The sequence below is a fragment of the Bufo bufo genome, chromosome 1 (assembly GCF_905171765.1).
Source record: "Bufo bufo chromosome 1, aBufBuf1.1, whole genome shotgun sequence".
NCBI lineage: Eukaryota > Metazoa > Chordata > Amphibia > Anura > Bufonidae > Bufo > Bufo bufo.
In genome coordinates this window covers 393,502,666-393,519,234 of record NC_053389.1, presented here as the reverse complement: position 1 = coordinate 393,519,234, position 16,569 = coordinate 393,502,666, and the positions used below count along the sequence as shown (strand labels likewise).

General features: G+C 42.8%; 1 protein-coding gene across 3 annotated transcripts in view; it reads right to left on the bottom strand.

Moving 5' to 3' along the window:
* Window positions 1-16,569, bottom strand: part of KIF3A (kinesin family member 3A) — an 83,764-nt gene that overhangs the window by 21,026 nt on the left and 46,169 nt on the right. For all 3 annotated transcript variants that reach the window (XM_040405756.1, XM_040405765.1, XM_040405775.1), the window contains 5 exons: window positions 11,073-11,253; window positions 5,523-5,633; window positions 3,516-3,641; window positions 1,501-1,554; window positions 1,347-1,415 (listed from right to left, as the gene is read on the bottom strand). In XM_040405756.1, coding sequence (XP_040261690.1) covers window positions 1,347-1,415; window positions 1,501-1,554; window positions 3,516-3,641; window positions 5,523-5,633; window positions 11,073-11,253 — 541 coding nt within the window. The remainder of the gene's footprint in view (window positions 1-1,346; window positions 1,416-1,500; window positions 1,555-3,515; window positions 3,642-5,522; window positions 5,634-11,072; window positions 11,254-16,569) is intronic.

Sequence of the window (16,569 nt, the reverse complement as noted above, 5' to 3'; positions counted from 1 at the left end):
GTTGGTAAATGTGATGCAAAGCATGCATGCTAGTTTTCTGGACTAAAATGCACCCAAAAACTAGCAAATTTCAATAGAAAAATCTGCCGACTGGGTAGTGTCCCACTTTGCACGGTCTAAGAATCCAAATCACAGCCCTAGGCCTCATGCACACGGCCGTTGTGTGGACGTTCCGTGCATTGGGGACCGCAATTTGCGGTCCCCAATGCACGGGCAATATCCGTGCAGCGGCAGGGACGAATCGAGACCCATTCAACTTGAATGGGTCAGTGATACGCCCGCACCTCAAAAAAGTAGAACAAGTTCTATTTTTTTGCGGTGCGGGGGCATGGACAGAAACACAGCAGAAGCATTCCGTAGTGCAGGGATCAGCAACCTCCGGCACTCCAGCTGTTGTGAAACTACAACTCCCAGCATGCTCCATTCACTCCACTGGGAGTTCTGGGAACAGCTAAGGATGTGTGCATGCTGGGAGTCGTAGTTTCACCACAGCTGGAGCGCCGAAGGTTGCTTATCCCTGCCATAGTGCTTCCATGCCTCCCTTCCACATCCGTGATGCGGGGTGCACACGACCAGTGCCCGTGTATTGCGGACCAGCTGTATGCGGGCCGCAATACGGCCACGGCTGGGCAACAGCTGTGTGCATGAGGCCTTAAATGGTTCTGCGAGATTTTTATTCTGATGACCTTAACCTCAGTATCTAATCGGTGGGGTACCAACTCCCGGGACCCCCTCCAATCAGCTGTTTTGAGAAGGCACCGGCGTTCCTGTGAGTGCTGCAGCCTTTTCATACCTCATCAGATGATTTAGACGAGACTGCAGTAGATTGCCAGTCCACATAAGATATGGAGATATAACACACTGTGGTATATGTTATGTGATAAAGATAAAACTTGTTTCACTGTCTGCTAGGACAAAGCAATACATTATCTTACAATCCCCATGGTCCTTCTGTGGAGTTTCCTCTCTTATATCTCTACATGACTCATTAACTAATACAAGGTGTATGACCGTAGCCCTTCATATTGTGGCACTCCTGTCTTGACAAATGTTGAAATGGAAAAACAAGTTAAAAAGTAGTGATAATATGTAGTGGTGTATCTATCCTTACATGCCGACCATTGATAATGTCTGGACAGCAGTTCTGCTCTAGCTAATAGAGGGGGACCTTCAGTTAGGACCTCATAGAAGAGGGCTCCACACTAAACACATGGAAACGACAGCAGTGCAATCGGCGTTACTAGTGAGCCAATCGCATCTTCAGGCCAAGCCTTCAGGAGCCCTCAGCACAGTAACAAGAAAATGATATAACAAAACATAGTCTATAAAGATAAAAAGCATCTTACGTCCTTTTCTTTCTTTTCAGGCACTGGAGTCTGCTTTCTCATATTGTTTCCAGTGTATGCAACGCATTTCTTGCCAAGAAAGATGAAAACATACACATTAGATTTACTTGGAAGGTTAGAAGACAATTTACGGTAAACTAAGACAACTGCTTACCAGCTGCCACTCTCCAATATCTTCATTCCAGTGGACATAGTTCTCAATCATGTCCTGAAAAGGAAAGAACAAAAAACCTGTTATACAACAATATCTATATGAAAGTATCTCATATTCATTAAAATACTACATAAGGATAAAGGCAGCAGAAAAAATGGCTTTGTATTAACTATGTCACCTGTTAAATCCCCTGCCACTCCAGCATCAATTACTGGTCTCAGGACTGGTGATGTACATCAAAGTGCCACTGCTATGGCCAAGGGATGGGTGTGACGGTCACATGAATGATGTATAGGATGGTATCGCTGCAAGACTGGAGCGGCAGGTGATTTAGTGGGCAAGTAATGGTTATTTTACTTTATACCATTCTCTGCTCATTTTTTGTAGCTTTTTCTTACTGATGATCTATCCTCTGGACAGATCATCAGCATCTGATTCGTGGGGGTCCGACATGTCGGACCCCTGCCAATCAGCTGTTTGAGAAGGCAGCAGCGTAGGCAGTATTACCGCAGCCTTTTCGCTGTTTCCCGCAGGCGCAGTGACATCAAGCCTAGTATCACTGGCCTGGGCACGGCTAAGGCCCGTTCACTTCAGTGGAGCTTAGCCGCCAGTGATACTAGTCGTGACGTCACTGGGTCGTGGGAAACAGAGAGAAGGCTGTGGTGTGACTAACAGTCACTGCCTTCTGAAACAGCTGATCGGGGGGATCCTGGAAAAGAAAAAGCTACAGAACCCATTTAATGCTTTTCCCTTGGTTTATAAAATGGCTTTGCTATGACTTTGCTACATCAGGTCCTGGTCAGCTCACCACCACAGGATGAACTATGAATTCTTCATGGTACCAGAGGGTGACTGAGCATTAAGACTGCCTATGAGAAGTCTGAAGCTCAGTCAAAGTGGACCATGCAACATAATCACCAGTGTTCCCTAACCTGTGGCTCTCCAGCTGCTGCAATACTACAATTCTCATCATGCTCTGACAGCCTGAAGGCATCAGAGCATGATGGGTGATAAGGATTTGCATTTGCTGGAGAGCCACCGGAGATAACTGTCCAAAACATGCCATTAAATTCCCCAAGAAAGAACTGGCAAAAAAGAAATGGAGAATTCTTCAGTGGCAAACTTTAAAAAACCTGGGAGGAAGGTTTAAAAACGGATGTGCATGCGAAAAACTCCTCAAGCATCAGACATCTGAGAAGTTTCCACAGTAGAGCGGGAACACATTCCTCCATGCCGACAGGCTGGAGATTATTCTGCAATACCTGGTAACATCACCTTTATATCTATACATTGTTGGAATATAAAAATTATGTTCACATGCAGTGTCTTAACTCTATCAATTTGTACACTCCACACAAACCATTCATATAAAAGAAATATATAAATTTCCGTCCCACACTTTTACTAAACAGAGGCATCACCATCAGTATGTAAATCCAGTGGGGATTTCAATCTGAATCCTTAGAGCGTCTCCAACCTGCTGAAGGATATGCAGAGAAACAGGTATTTTTAAAAAATGGTTCTCCATGAGAGAAAAGATGACCTATTCTCAGAATAGATCAATATCAGATCAGTGGAGGTCCAACCCCTGGCTGTGCCACCGATCAGCTGTTTGAAGAGGTGGTGGCACTCAAGTGAGCGCTATGGCCTCATAGCTTATCAAGCACCGCGTCATACATTGTATAGTGGCGGTGTCCGGTATCGCTGCCCAGGACCATTCAATGGGATTGACCAGCACTTAGACCAAGTGACCAATAAACAAGAGGTCACTGGCCTAGGAAGAGGTCGCAGCACTCACAGGAAGGATACAGTCTGTTCAAACTCTGATCAGCAGGGGTGCCGGGAGTCTAGGCCAAGTCATCAATACTGTACCCCTTGCACATCTTCATCCAAGTCTGAGAGGATTCCCTAAAATATCAAAAAGCTTTCCCAAGCTTGAACATATAATTTACAAACCGATGCAGTGCACCAAACCACAAATGGATATAATCTGACCAATCCAATTATTGCATTACCTGATATTCCTGTGGAATAAAATTATCAATGGTGATCATCTGAAGTCGAAGCTCGCGACTCAACTGACGGATATTCTCTAATAGCCCCTCTATTTCTCTTTGGTGTTCTTGCTGCAGGTCGGCCATCTATGAAAAGTGTAACACAGGTAAGTAACCGTTGACCTGCCAGTTAATGTAGAATTTCAAAAGGTAGTCTTTATAACCTTGCTTGGAAAGCTATGTGTAAGCCCAAATCTTTGCTCCCAGTTTCACACAATCCTAAAAGACGTACATTTGGGCGCCATATGACAGATGCACTCAGCCGAATGACCTGAACTGACAGGATCCTAGGGATTCAGGATGCTGGCCTGATGTTAAAGGGGTTCTGCAGTATGGATAGATCATCAGCATCTGATCGGCGGGGGTCCGACACCCAGGACCCCCGCCGATCAGCTGTTTGAGAAGGCAGCGGCGCTCCAGCAATGCAGCGGCCTTCTCACTGTTTACCTCTGGCCCAGTGACGTCACGACTAGTATCAACTGGCCTGGGCGGGTGCTAAGCTTCATTCAAGTAAAAAGAGGTTAGCCCCGCCCAGGCCAGTTGATACTAGTCGTGACATCACTAGGCCAGCGGTAAACAGTGAGAAGGCCGCGGCACTGCTGGAGCGCCGCTGCCTTCTCAAACAGCTGATCGGCGATGGTCCCGGGTGTCGGACCCCCGCCGATTTAGATGCTGATGATCTATCCAGAGGATAGATCATCAGTTTAATAGAACTGCAGAACCCCTTTAATTTGGGATGGAAGAAGTCCTCCCAAATTACCCTACAAGTCAAGCAGTTATATAACAGTCATATGCTGTAAAGTGTATTGCTGTAAAGTCTACTGTTCATAAAGGTGTACAGGAGCCTAGCTTTTATATGCGGTATTCCTCAGCACTGGACGGTTCCTCTAACGTGAATCCTGCTAAATAAAATGGGATCTGCACTTGTAAATCGCACTGCGCTGCTGCTGCAAGTGAGAAGACGCACACTGTAGTCTTAGGCTACTTTCACACTAGCGTTCGGGTGTCCGCTCGTGAGCTCCGTTTGAAGGGTCTCACAAGCGGCCCCGAACGGATCCGTCCAGTCCTAATGCATTCTGAGTGGATGCGGATCCGCTCAGAATGCATCAGTCTGGCACCGTTTGAAAGTAGCCTTAAAGAGGAAGCAGAACTCTCACAAACTGATGACTGGTAAGGGTGTCAGAGATCCACTAATCCCATACTGATAACCTTTCCTGAGGATAGGTCAACAATATAAATTCCTTGCACAGCCCCTTTAACCCCACATGCACAGTGTGAAATGCAATATATGGCATTCAACACACAAAAATCTATGGTGAACCTAGAAGGAACCCTTGTGGGAGAAATGCATACAGCCTTTATTTCCTTTGGTTGTAGTCACACAGTGCGATGATATGACTGCACTGTGTGAATACAACTTACTGTACCGTACCAAAACTACCATTGCAAAACTTCGTACATAGGAATTTCTGTAGAGATCACTAAATCTCTGTCACCCCCGTACAGTCAAGTTATAACTTTAGTTTTCAGGTATTGAGATCTGGCATAGGGGCTCAATACCGAAAAAAAAAAAAAAAACGGTTCAGTTTTGTCTCTATTAATTGTCAATGGGGACAAAACTGAACTGAACGGAATGCTCCAAAATGCATTATGTTCCATTAAGGTGCGTTCCTAGACCGGAAAGCAAACCGCAACATGTTGTAGTTTGCTTTACGTCCTGGGATGCGGAGACCCAATCTGACACAACGGATCCCTCCACCATTGACTTTCAATGGAGTTCATGACCTCTTGACTACGTTACAGATAATACAACCGGATTCATTCATAACGGATGCAGACGGTTGTATTATCAGAACGGAAGAGTCTTTGCTGATTCCTGCTGGATCCAGTAAAAACGCTAGTGTGAAAGAAGCCTAACCTACTGTAATCTAGTCTTGAAGCATCAAGCAACACTGTTTTATAACAAACCTCAGACTTTGCTGCCATAAGCATGGTCCACACTTTCTTCAGTTTCTTAGTTTTACCCTGTGCCTCCTCCTGTAAACTTGTGTATTTCTCCTCAATATCCAGCCGTTCTTGCTGTAAAGAAAAGAAAAGATAAGGACTTACAGGCTGTAGGCACACCGCACTTCGGTTTTTTTATTGTTCATTTTCTTCCCAAAGGCAAAATTAAGCAACATCCTAAGTTTTCCCAGTGCTAGTGGTGCTGCAGAATCTGACATAAATCGAACAGAGGCCTGCTCCCGCTTCTGATGGTTCCCTCCGCTGTTCCCCTCCCGACTCTCAATGTTAGAGATGTTGACATGGAGGGTGAGGTTGTACACTCTGGAGAGAGGATCGAAGAAAGCAGTTCATACTGGCTATATATAGGAAGGAAAGCGCACGAAGTGGTTTGCAGAGGGACAACCACACAGGCTATGTAGAAGTTCAGTGAGAAAGCAAAACCCCACAGCAGACTCTGCACTAGAAGGGACTCACTCCTCACGGATGGTCAGTCAGGGCTGCCATAAAGGCAGGGACCCAGGCCCCTTCAGGTCTCTAACATTGGCAGTCTCATTAATATTCAGTTCAGTGCAGTGAATATTAAAAGGGGCTATCCAGGACCTATAATGCCCCCCCTGCCCACTCCCATATGCCTGGGCCCTTCACAGAGGTTGCACATACTTCACTCCACGGCACCTGCGTCGCCTGAGTTTATCAAAACATCTGGCGAATGGGCAGACTGCGACAGGAACGAGTCTCCCTAGCGTCACCCAATTGATATTTTGTTCCGCGCGATGGGGAGATGCAGCAGTAGACCTGACGGAATCTGAAGCGACATGGGTGCCAGGAAGTGAGGCAAGTACAATCTGTGTGAGGGGCCAGGGCATATGGGAGGGGGCATTATGGGTCTTGGATAACCCCTTAAGGACACAGCCTTATTTCACCTTAAGGACCAGGCCACTTTTTGAAAATCTGACCAGTGTCACTTTAAGTGGTGATAACTTTAAAACACTTTGACTTATCCAGGCCATTCTGAGATTGTTTTTTCGTCACATATTGTACTTCATGACACTGCTAAAATTGGGTCAAAAAAGTTAATTTTTTTGCATAAAAAAATACCTATTTTACAAAAAAAAAAATGGGAAAAATTAGCAAATTTCAAAGTTTCAGTTTCTCTACTCCTGTAATACATAGTAATACCCCCAAAAATTGTGATGACTTAACATTCCCCATATGTCTACTTCATGTTTGAATTATTTTGGGAATGATATTTTATTTTTTGGGGATGTTACAAGGCTTAGAAGTTTAGAAGCAAATCTTGAAATTTTTCAGAAATTTACAAAAACCCAATTTTTAGGGACCACTACAGGTCTGAAGTCACTTTGCGAGGCTTACATAATAGAAACCGCCCAAAAATTACCCCATTCTATAAACTAAACCCCTCAAGGTATTCAAAATTGATTTTACAAACTTTGTTAACCCTTTAGGTGTTGCACAAGAGTTATTGGCAATGGGGATGAAATTTGAGAATTTCATTTTTTTGCCTAATTTTCCATTTTAACCCATTTTTTCCACTAACAAAGCAAGGGTTAACAGCCAAACAAGACTGTATCTTTATTGCCCTGACTCTGCCGTTTACAGAAACACCCCATATGTGGCCGTAAACTACTGTACGGGCACACAGCGGGGCGCAGAGTGAAAGGAATGCCGTATGGTTTTTGGAAGCCAGATTTTGCTGGACTGTTTTTTTTTTTTACACCATGTCCCATTTGAAGCCCCCTTGATGCACCCGTAGAGTAGAAAATCCATAAAAGTGACCCCATCTAAGAAACTACACCCCTCAAGGTATTCAAAACTGATTTTACAAACTTTGTTAACCCTTTAGGTGTTGCACAAGATTTAATGGAAAATAGAGATACAATTTCAAAATTTCACTTTTTTGGCAGATTTTCCATTTTAATATTTTTTTTCCAGTTACAAAGCAAGGGTTAACAGCCAAACCAAACTCATTATTTATGGCCCTGATTCTGTAGTTTACAGAAACATCCCATATGTGGTCGTAAACTGCTGTACGGGCACACGGCAGGGCGCAGAAGGAAAGGAATGCCATACGATTTTTGGAAGGCAGATTTTGCTGGACTGTTTTTTTGACACCATGTCCCATTTGAAGCCCCCCTGATGCACCCCTAGAGTAGAAACTCCAAAAAAGTGACCCCATTTTAGAAAGTACGGAATAGGGTGGCAGTATTGTTGGTACTAGTTTAGGGTACATATGATTTTTGGTTGCTCTATATTACACTTTTTGTGCGGCAAGGTAACAAGAAATAGCTTTTTTGGCACTTTTTTTTTTTTTTGTTATTTACAACATTCATCTGACAGGTTAGATCATGTGGTAATTTTATAGAGCAGGTTGTCACGGACGCGGCGATACCTAATATGTATACTATTTTTTTTATTTATGTAAGTTTTATACAATAACTTCATTTTTAAAACCCAAAAAATGTTTTAGTGTCTCCATAGTCTAAGAGCCATAGTTTTTTTCAGTTTTTGGGCGATTATCTTGAGTAGGGTCTCATTTTTTGCGGGATGAGATGACGGTTTGATTGGCACTATTTTGGGGTGCATATGACTTTTTGATCGCTTGCGATTACACTTTTTGTGACACCGTTTTTTTTTTTCATTTTTAGTTTTTACGGTGGTCACCTGAGGGGTTAGGTCATGTGATATTTTTATAGAGCCGATCGATACGGACGCGGCGATACCTAATATGTATACTTTATTTTTATTTATGTAAGTTTTACACAATGATTTCATTTTTGAAACAAAAAAAAAAAAATCATGTTTTAGTGTTTCCATAGTCTAAGAGCCATAGTTTTTTCAGTTTTTGGGCGATTATCTTGAGTAGGGTTTCATTTTTTGCGGGATGAGATGACGGTTTGATTGGTACTATTTTGGCGTACATGCGACTTTTTTGATCACTTTTATTACCTTTTTTGGGAAGTAAGGTGGGCAAAATTTCTATTTTCTCATAGTTTTTATTTTTTTATTTTTATGGCGTTCACCATGAGGGGAAAGTAACATGACCGTTTTATAGATCAGGTCGTTACGGACGCGGTGATACCTAATATGTGTAGTGTATTTTATTTTTTTAATTTTTATTCAGTGATAAGAAAAAAAAAAATTCACATTTTTTTACATTTTTTTGACCCAGACCCACTTGGTTCTTGAAGATTCAGTGGGTCTGATGTCTGTATAATACAGTACAGAACCCTATATAGGGTTCTGTACTGTATTTTACTTACACTGAACAGATCTATGCTTTCAGCATAGATCTGTTCAGCACCATGGACAGCAGGACGCCTGAGCAGGCGTCCTGTTGCCATGGGAACCTTCCCCGTCTGCCACAACTTCGCAGACGGGGAAGGGTGAGTACGGGGCTTCGGGGGGCTCTCTCCCTCTCCATCGGGGGGCTGCCCCTTGACCGCGTACGGACCCCGGTATGGAAAGGGTTAAACGGCTGACATCTGCACAGATGTCAGCCGTTTATACCAGGGTGTCAGCAATGTGCTGGCACCCTGGTATAGCCCACTAGAAGCCAACAAATTTTCAAGGGGAGGCGGGCGGTGCGGCAGGCGGTATCGCGATCCCGCAACGCCTCCACCGCCTGCGACACCCCCCCTGCACCACCCGGCGGCATCAAAATCGTGCAGGGGTGCAAAATCTTGATTTTAGGCACTCTAAAGTTTCTGATCCCCGCGGTCCCCAGAAACTGCAAAAAGCGCAGCAAACCGCAGGTCTGAATTGACCTGCAGTTTGCTGCGATCGCCGACACGGGGGGGTCACATGACCCCCCCCCTGGCGTTGTGACAGGATGCCGGCTGAATGATTTCAGCCGGCATCCTGTTCAGATTAACCCCTGGGGTGCCGGAATGCCTATTTAAAGTTAGGAAGTACCGGTACGTCCTGTGTCCTTAAGGACTCGGGAAATAGGGCGTACCGGTACGTCCTGTGTCCTTAAGGGGTTAATGAAGATGTCTCTTGCTCAATATGGGTTGGGGGAGAGGTCCTCTCCAGCACAGACTTTTACTAAACAAATTAACAGGCCTCTGTGGGGATTTAAACCCCAGATCTTCTGTATGACTGGTAGAAGACTTACCATTACACTATAGACATGCCATGTTAGAATGATAAGATGTTTTGTGCTTAAGGAGCAGTTTCCTTCACAGGCAAGATGCTAAATAAATACAACTTAAATTCCTAAAAACTTGGGATGTTGTGTAAAATATAAATAAATGTAAATAAAAACAGAATGCAATAATATGCAAATCTTAGATCCATATTTTAGAACACATATGATCGTGTTGAATGTTTAAAGAGAGACATTTTACCATTTAGTGAAAAAAAAATTAACTTGTTTAAAACTTGATGGCAGCAATGCATCTCAAAAAAGTTGCAATAGGGACTACAAAAGGCTGGAAAAGTAAGTGGTACTGATAAAAACAAAAATGGAAGAGCAATCTGCTACCAAGTCACAGACTGAGTATAAAAAGGGCATTTCAGAGAGGCAGAGTCATTTAGAAGTAAAGACGAATGAAAATGAATGAAGATTGCTGCCTGAAACTTAGTACAACTGTATAAACTCAAGGAAATTGCTATCAGGTGTCAAAGCCTAAGGGTTCATTCAGACAGCCATATGTTTTGTTCTCCACCCGTTCTGCAAAAATGCGGAACAGGTGCGGACCAATTCATCTCAAATATAGAGCATGTCCTATTCTTGTCCACAATTGCGGACAAGAATAGGCATCATTTATCATAGTGACGGCCATGTGCGGTCCGCAAATTGCGGAACGCACACAGGCCGGTATCCGTGTTTTGCTGATCCGCAATTTGCGGGCCGCAAAACAAATACGGCCGTCTAAATGAGCCCTAAGAAGGAGAACTTATACATTTTCAAATACAAAAAAAAAAATAACTTAAAGGGGTTTGCTTGGTTTCAGGAGGGAATCCTGAAATAAAGAAAAGATAAGTACTTACTTGACAGATACAGCTCTATATACCCGGCTGCAGCGGTGACATCGTATTGACAACACTGTTGACAATCACTAGTCTCGGTGGTGCACCAGGAGGGCAGGGATTGGCTGCAGCAGTTACATGTTGTCGAGATGACATCACCACAACGCGGGAAAATAGAGCTTGGCCAGGAGATGGGAAGCTGTGGCATGGGATATGTCAAGTAAATCCTTAACAGTTTTTTATTATTTTTTATTTAGGATGATCCTAAAGGGTTGTCCGGTTTACTCCTGGAGCCACAAATGGCCGGCGCGATATTGAAAATGCCAATTCTTGTCCGCGATTTCGGATAAGAATAGCACACGCTCTAGATTTTTGCGGGGCAGTGGAATGAAACGAAGTACACTGTGTGCTGTACACATCTTTTGCAGCCCAATTGAAATTAATCTGCACCCGTTCTGCAATTATCGGATGCGGACCAGTTTATGTGGTCGTGAACCCTTAGGTAAGAACTCAACCACAAACCTCCTTTTCTTCCAACTCCTTTCGAAGTTTCTCGGCTCGTCTTCTCCGCTCTTCAAGCTCCTGATTTGATTCGTCCAGAAGTTTCTCCTGTTCCTCTGCCTTGGCCAGCAAATCTACTCCTCCAACAATGACCTTCTTTTCCAAAGAAGACAGCTTCTCAAGAAGTGATTGGTGTTCCTGTCTACATGACAAAGGCAAGATTGCATTTTACTTATGGAATGAACGCTTACCACAATTTTTTACAGAGGTGTTAGGTTTTCATATAAAAAAAATTCTCTGTAAGCATTTTAATAAATCAAAATAATCACATTTGGCTATGTAACCAAAACATGATAATTTAAGAAACATCTGGATGCCTGCAGGAAAAAAATGTGAAGACGACATGTTATTCATGATGAAATATCCTTACTACATGGGGCTCATGTATTTCTCACATGAAATGTACTGTGGTAGAACTGCAAAAAGAATACATGTGTCAACACCACTGACTTGTGGTAATACAACAAGTATCTACAAGCAATCCTAGGAGCTGGGAAATATAAATTCAACCTTATGATCAGAGACAAAAAAAAATAAAAAATAATAATAATCTAAATTTAAAAATATATTATGGAAAGCACAAGAATAATCTTACTGGTAGGCTGTGAATGACAAGAGATAATTAACGGGGTTGTCTCACTTCAGCAAATGGCATTTATCATGTAGAGAATATATTCAATATATTTATTAATGATCTTGTAGAAGGCTTGCATAGTAAAGTATCAATTTTCGCAGATGACACTAAACTGTGTAAAGTAATTTACACTGAAGAGGACAGTATACTATTACAGAGGGATCTGGATAGACTGGAGGTTTGGGCAGAGAAGTGGCAGATGAGGTTTAACACTGACAAATGTAAGGTTATGCACATGGGAAGGAATAATGCAAGTCACCCGTACATACTAAATGGTAAAACACTGGGTAACACTGACATGGAAAAGAACCTAGGAATTTTATTAAACAGCAAACTAAGCAGTAAAAACCAGTGTCAGGCAGCTGCTGCCAAGGCCAATAAGATAATGGGTTGCATCAAAAGGGGCATAGATGCCCGTGATAAGAACATAGTCCTACCACTTTACAAATCATTAGTCAGACCACACATGGAGTACTGTGTACAGTTCTGGGCTCCTGTAAACAAGGCAGACATAGCAGAGCTGGAGAGGGTCCAGAGGAGGGCAACTAAAGTAATAACTGGAATGGGGTAACTACAGTACCCTGAAAGATTATCAAAATTAGGGTTATTCACTTTAGAAAAAAGACGACTGAGGGGAGATCTAATTAATATGTATAAATATATCAGGGGTCAGTACAGAGATCTATCCCATCATCTATTTATCCCCAGGACTGTGACGAGGGGACATCCTCTGCGTCTGGAGGAAAGAAGGTTTGTACACAAACATAGAAAAGGGTTCTTTACGGTAAGAGCAGTGAGACTATGGAACTCTCTGCCTGAGGAGGTGGTGATGGTGAGTACAATAAAGGAATTCAAGAAGGGCCTGGATGTATTTCTGGAGCGTAATAATATTACAGGCTATAGCTACTAGAGAGGGGTCGTTGATCCAGGGAGTTATTCTGATTGCCTGATTGGAGTCGGGAAGGAATTTTTTATTCCCCTAAAGTGGGGAAAATTGGGTTCTACCTCACAGTTTTTTTTTTGCCTTCCACTGGATCAACTTGCAGGATGACAGGCCGAACTGGATGGACAAATGTCTTTTTTCAGCCTTATGTACTATGTTACTATGTAATACCAGGCACTTACTAATGTATTGTTATTATCCATATTGCTTCCTTTGCTGGCTTAATGTTTCCATTGCATTATACACTGCTCATATCCAGGTGGTACGACCACCCTACAATCCAGCAGTGGTGGTCTTACCAGCACACTATATGAAAAAGCTCCAGCTTCCCCTGGTGGCCGGGACCGCGGGAGCGGGCACAGGCACACATGCGCAGCAGCTCCTGTCCTGGCCACCTAGTGTCTGCTCTGCAGCGGTGGTCGTCACCCCTGAAAATGAGCAGTGTATAATGCGATGGAAAAATGAATCCAGCCAGAAAAGAATGGCCTTGTATTAACTTTGTCTACTTGATAAATGCAATTTGCTGAAGTCAGACAACTACTTTAACTGAGGTGTAGGGAAATGTAAGTGTCAAAGTGTGCCAATACATTTTAATTGATATGCTGTGAATTTGTTTCAGATTTTTTTGGCAGGGATTCCATACCAAAGCTACCATAATGCATGTGAATTGGATTTGCACTTGTTGAGTGCAATGTGTTGCAAATTCATAGTGTATTCTATGCATAAGCAAAAACAAACTATGCAACAGCACTTTGCAAACACAAAAGTAAATACAATAGTGCCATACTCAATGTAGAAAATGTACTAGTGCTAATGCTACATTATAAATGTGAGATTCCGGGCAAATACATTTCATACAAAATCACTTGAGAATGTCCACCAACGACATGTGGAACCTGAATTCCCTGAATGTAATGGAGGCCAGTATGGTTCCAGCGGAGGTAGTATTTAGTGTCGGTTCCTGTCCTAAAGAGATCACCTTGCCTGCGCACTGGGATGTGCTGACTAATCCCCATTTCTTTCTTAGGCTACTTTCACACTAGCGTTTTAAATTCCGCTATTGAGATCCATCATAGGATCTCAATAGCAGAAGAAAACGCTTCCGTTTTGTCCCCATTCATTGTCAATGGGGACAAAACTGAACTGAACGAAACGGAATGCTCCAAAATGCATTCCGTTCCATTTAGTTGCGCTCCCATTGCGGACAGAATAACTCTGCAAGTAGCGTTTTTCTGTCTGCGATATGCGGAGAAAACGGATTCGTCCCCATTGACTTACATTGTGTGTCTCTGACACAATAGAAAACGGATCCATCCCCCATTGACTTTCAATGGTGTTCATGACTTTCAATGGTACGTCATGGCTTTAGAAGACATAATACAACCGGATCCGTTCAAGAAGGATGCATGTGGTTGTATTATTGTAATGAAAGCGTTTTTGCAGATCCATGACGGATCCGCAAAAAACGCTAGTGTGAAAGTAGCCTTATTCTATTCTATGCATAGTGGACTTGGTGTGGGTTTATTGCATTATTTTTTTTTACATTTACAACAAGAATAGACAAGGAAGATGAGGAAAAGGTTGAAGGAAAGGAAAATGCAGACTATAAAAGTTGTTGGCGGGTTTTATCAATTTGCAAGGCCATGAAAATTCTCCTATTAAATTCAGGTTTATGAGACTATTTAACCCTATTACTGGCCTCCAAAACTGCCAAATAACAGATCTGAAAAGCCCTGTAAATGTTTTCTCATACCTAGGACGCAAGCAGAGGTGTAAAACATTAAATAAATGGCTTCTCCTCACTATACTATAAGAAATATAGCGCCCACTTAATTAAACATCTCTTACCAGTATTCTCTGCGGCAATGATTTCTGGTCGTTTACCACCAGAAATGTTAGAGGCACTTATAGTAGCCATACCGAAACCGGGAAAATCTCCCTTACAAACAACAAATTACCGACCAATTTCACTGCAAAATTGTGATATCAAAATATATGCCAAGATCCTGGCGAACAGACTTCTCTCTATTGTCCCCTCCTTAGTCTCTATTGATCAAACTGGTTTTGTATCAGGAAGACAAGCACTGGATAATACAAGAAGACTTTTAACACTTATGCAAACAGCAGAACGCTTGGCCAAGCTGACTACGTTCTTGACACTGGACGCCGAGAAGGCGTTTGACCGTGTAAATTGGCCTTCTCGGTGTTACGGAAGTTTGGTTTCTCTGGACCAATCTACTCAGCCATCGCTGCATTATACTCCAACCCCTGTGCCAGAGTGTTCACAAATAGCGCCCTGTCCACGAATTTCAAGCTGACTAATGGCACCAGACAAGGGTGCCCACTGTCCCCTTTATTTTTCATTCTCTCCATTGAATCACTAGCAGAATTAATTAGGTGTAACCCCAATATCAAAGGCCTACGAATAGGACCGACAGAACATAAGCTGGCGCTCTTTGCCAACGACATTATAGTAGTCTGCACGGACCCTGAAGTCTCCCTCCGCGGAGTATTTGACCTACTGACATCCTTCGGTCAGGTTTCATACTACAAATTGAACGTTGATAAATCTCAATGCTTGCCCATTACCATCCCGACTGACCAATTATTCCTACTAAAAACACCAATTTCCCTTGGATTGGCAACAGGAAAATATTTCCTACCTGGGAATAAAACTAACTCACCCAACATCCAAAGCATTCCACTCCAATTTTCCCCCTCTCTTAGAAGAAATACAGCAGGACATTAAAAATATGAAGAATCACATGATCTCCTGCCTTGGGAGAGTTGCAGCGTACAAAATGCTGCTTCTGCCCAAACTTCTCTATCTCTTTAGAACCCTGCCTATCCCGATCCTCGTTTGTCCTGCCCTGAAGAAACTGTCAGTTTCAAGCCGCGATTCCGGTTAGGAAGACACCTGATAGCCTTGTGTTCAGTTTGTTTATTCTGTTTTGTTCATTTTCATTTTCTTTGACGTTTTATTCTTTCAAATGAACCCCTGTCTGGGTTGAAATGCTCATATATGGTGTAATAGACTCTTGTATTATTATATGACTTATATCAAGGAGTAACCTGGCTACTTAATGACTGCTGTTGAGGCGCTATTACTCCCTGTATGTGTAATTGTAGCACTATTTTTTCGAAAAAATTTCAATAAAAAAACATTGAATAAATGTAAAAGATGTGGAAACATATTTCCAATGTTTGTGCAGCTTAGAAAAGGACAGGGTAAGATTGTCCTAAGTTATGAGATCCTCCTAGAGTGAATATGCTGTAGAGCTTTCCTGGTGACAGGGTGGATTTCACTTCCCATATTTCAGATTCAATGATTTACAATATATAGGTAGTCTAATTCACACTGCCACCAATGATATAGGTAGCAAAATACAATAGCAATATCATACATTGCTATCCTAATGGAGCACCAGAGGCGTCGCTGGAGTGGTGCTCAAACTGCATAAGGCTACTTTCACATTCACATTTTGGGCGAATCCGTCATGGATCTGCAAAAATGGATCCATTGCAATAATACAACCGCATGCATCCGTCATGAACGGATCCATTTGTTATATATGTAACATAGCCAAGACGGATCAGTTATGAACTCCGTTGAAAGTCAATGGGAGATGGATCCGTTTTCTATTGTGCCAGATTGTGTTATAGAAAACGGATCTGTCCCCATTGACTTACATTGTGTGCCAGGACGGATGGCTCAGTTTTGTCATACGGACACCAAAACACTGCAAACGCTGGTGTTTGCCTCCAGAGCGGAATGGTGACTGATCGGAGCCAAACTGATGCGTTCTGAGCGGATCCTTTTCCATTCAGAATGCATTAGGGCAAAACTGATCCGTTTTGGACCGCTTGTGAGAGCCCTGAAC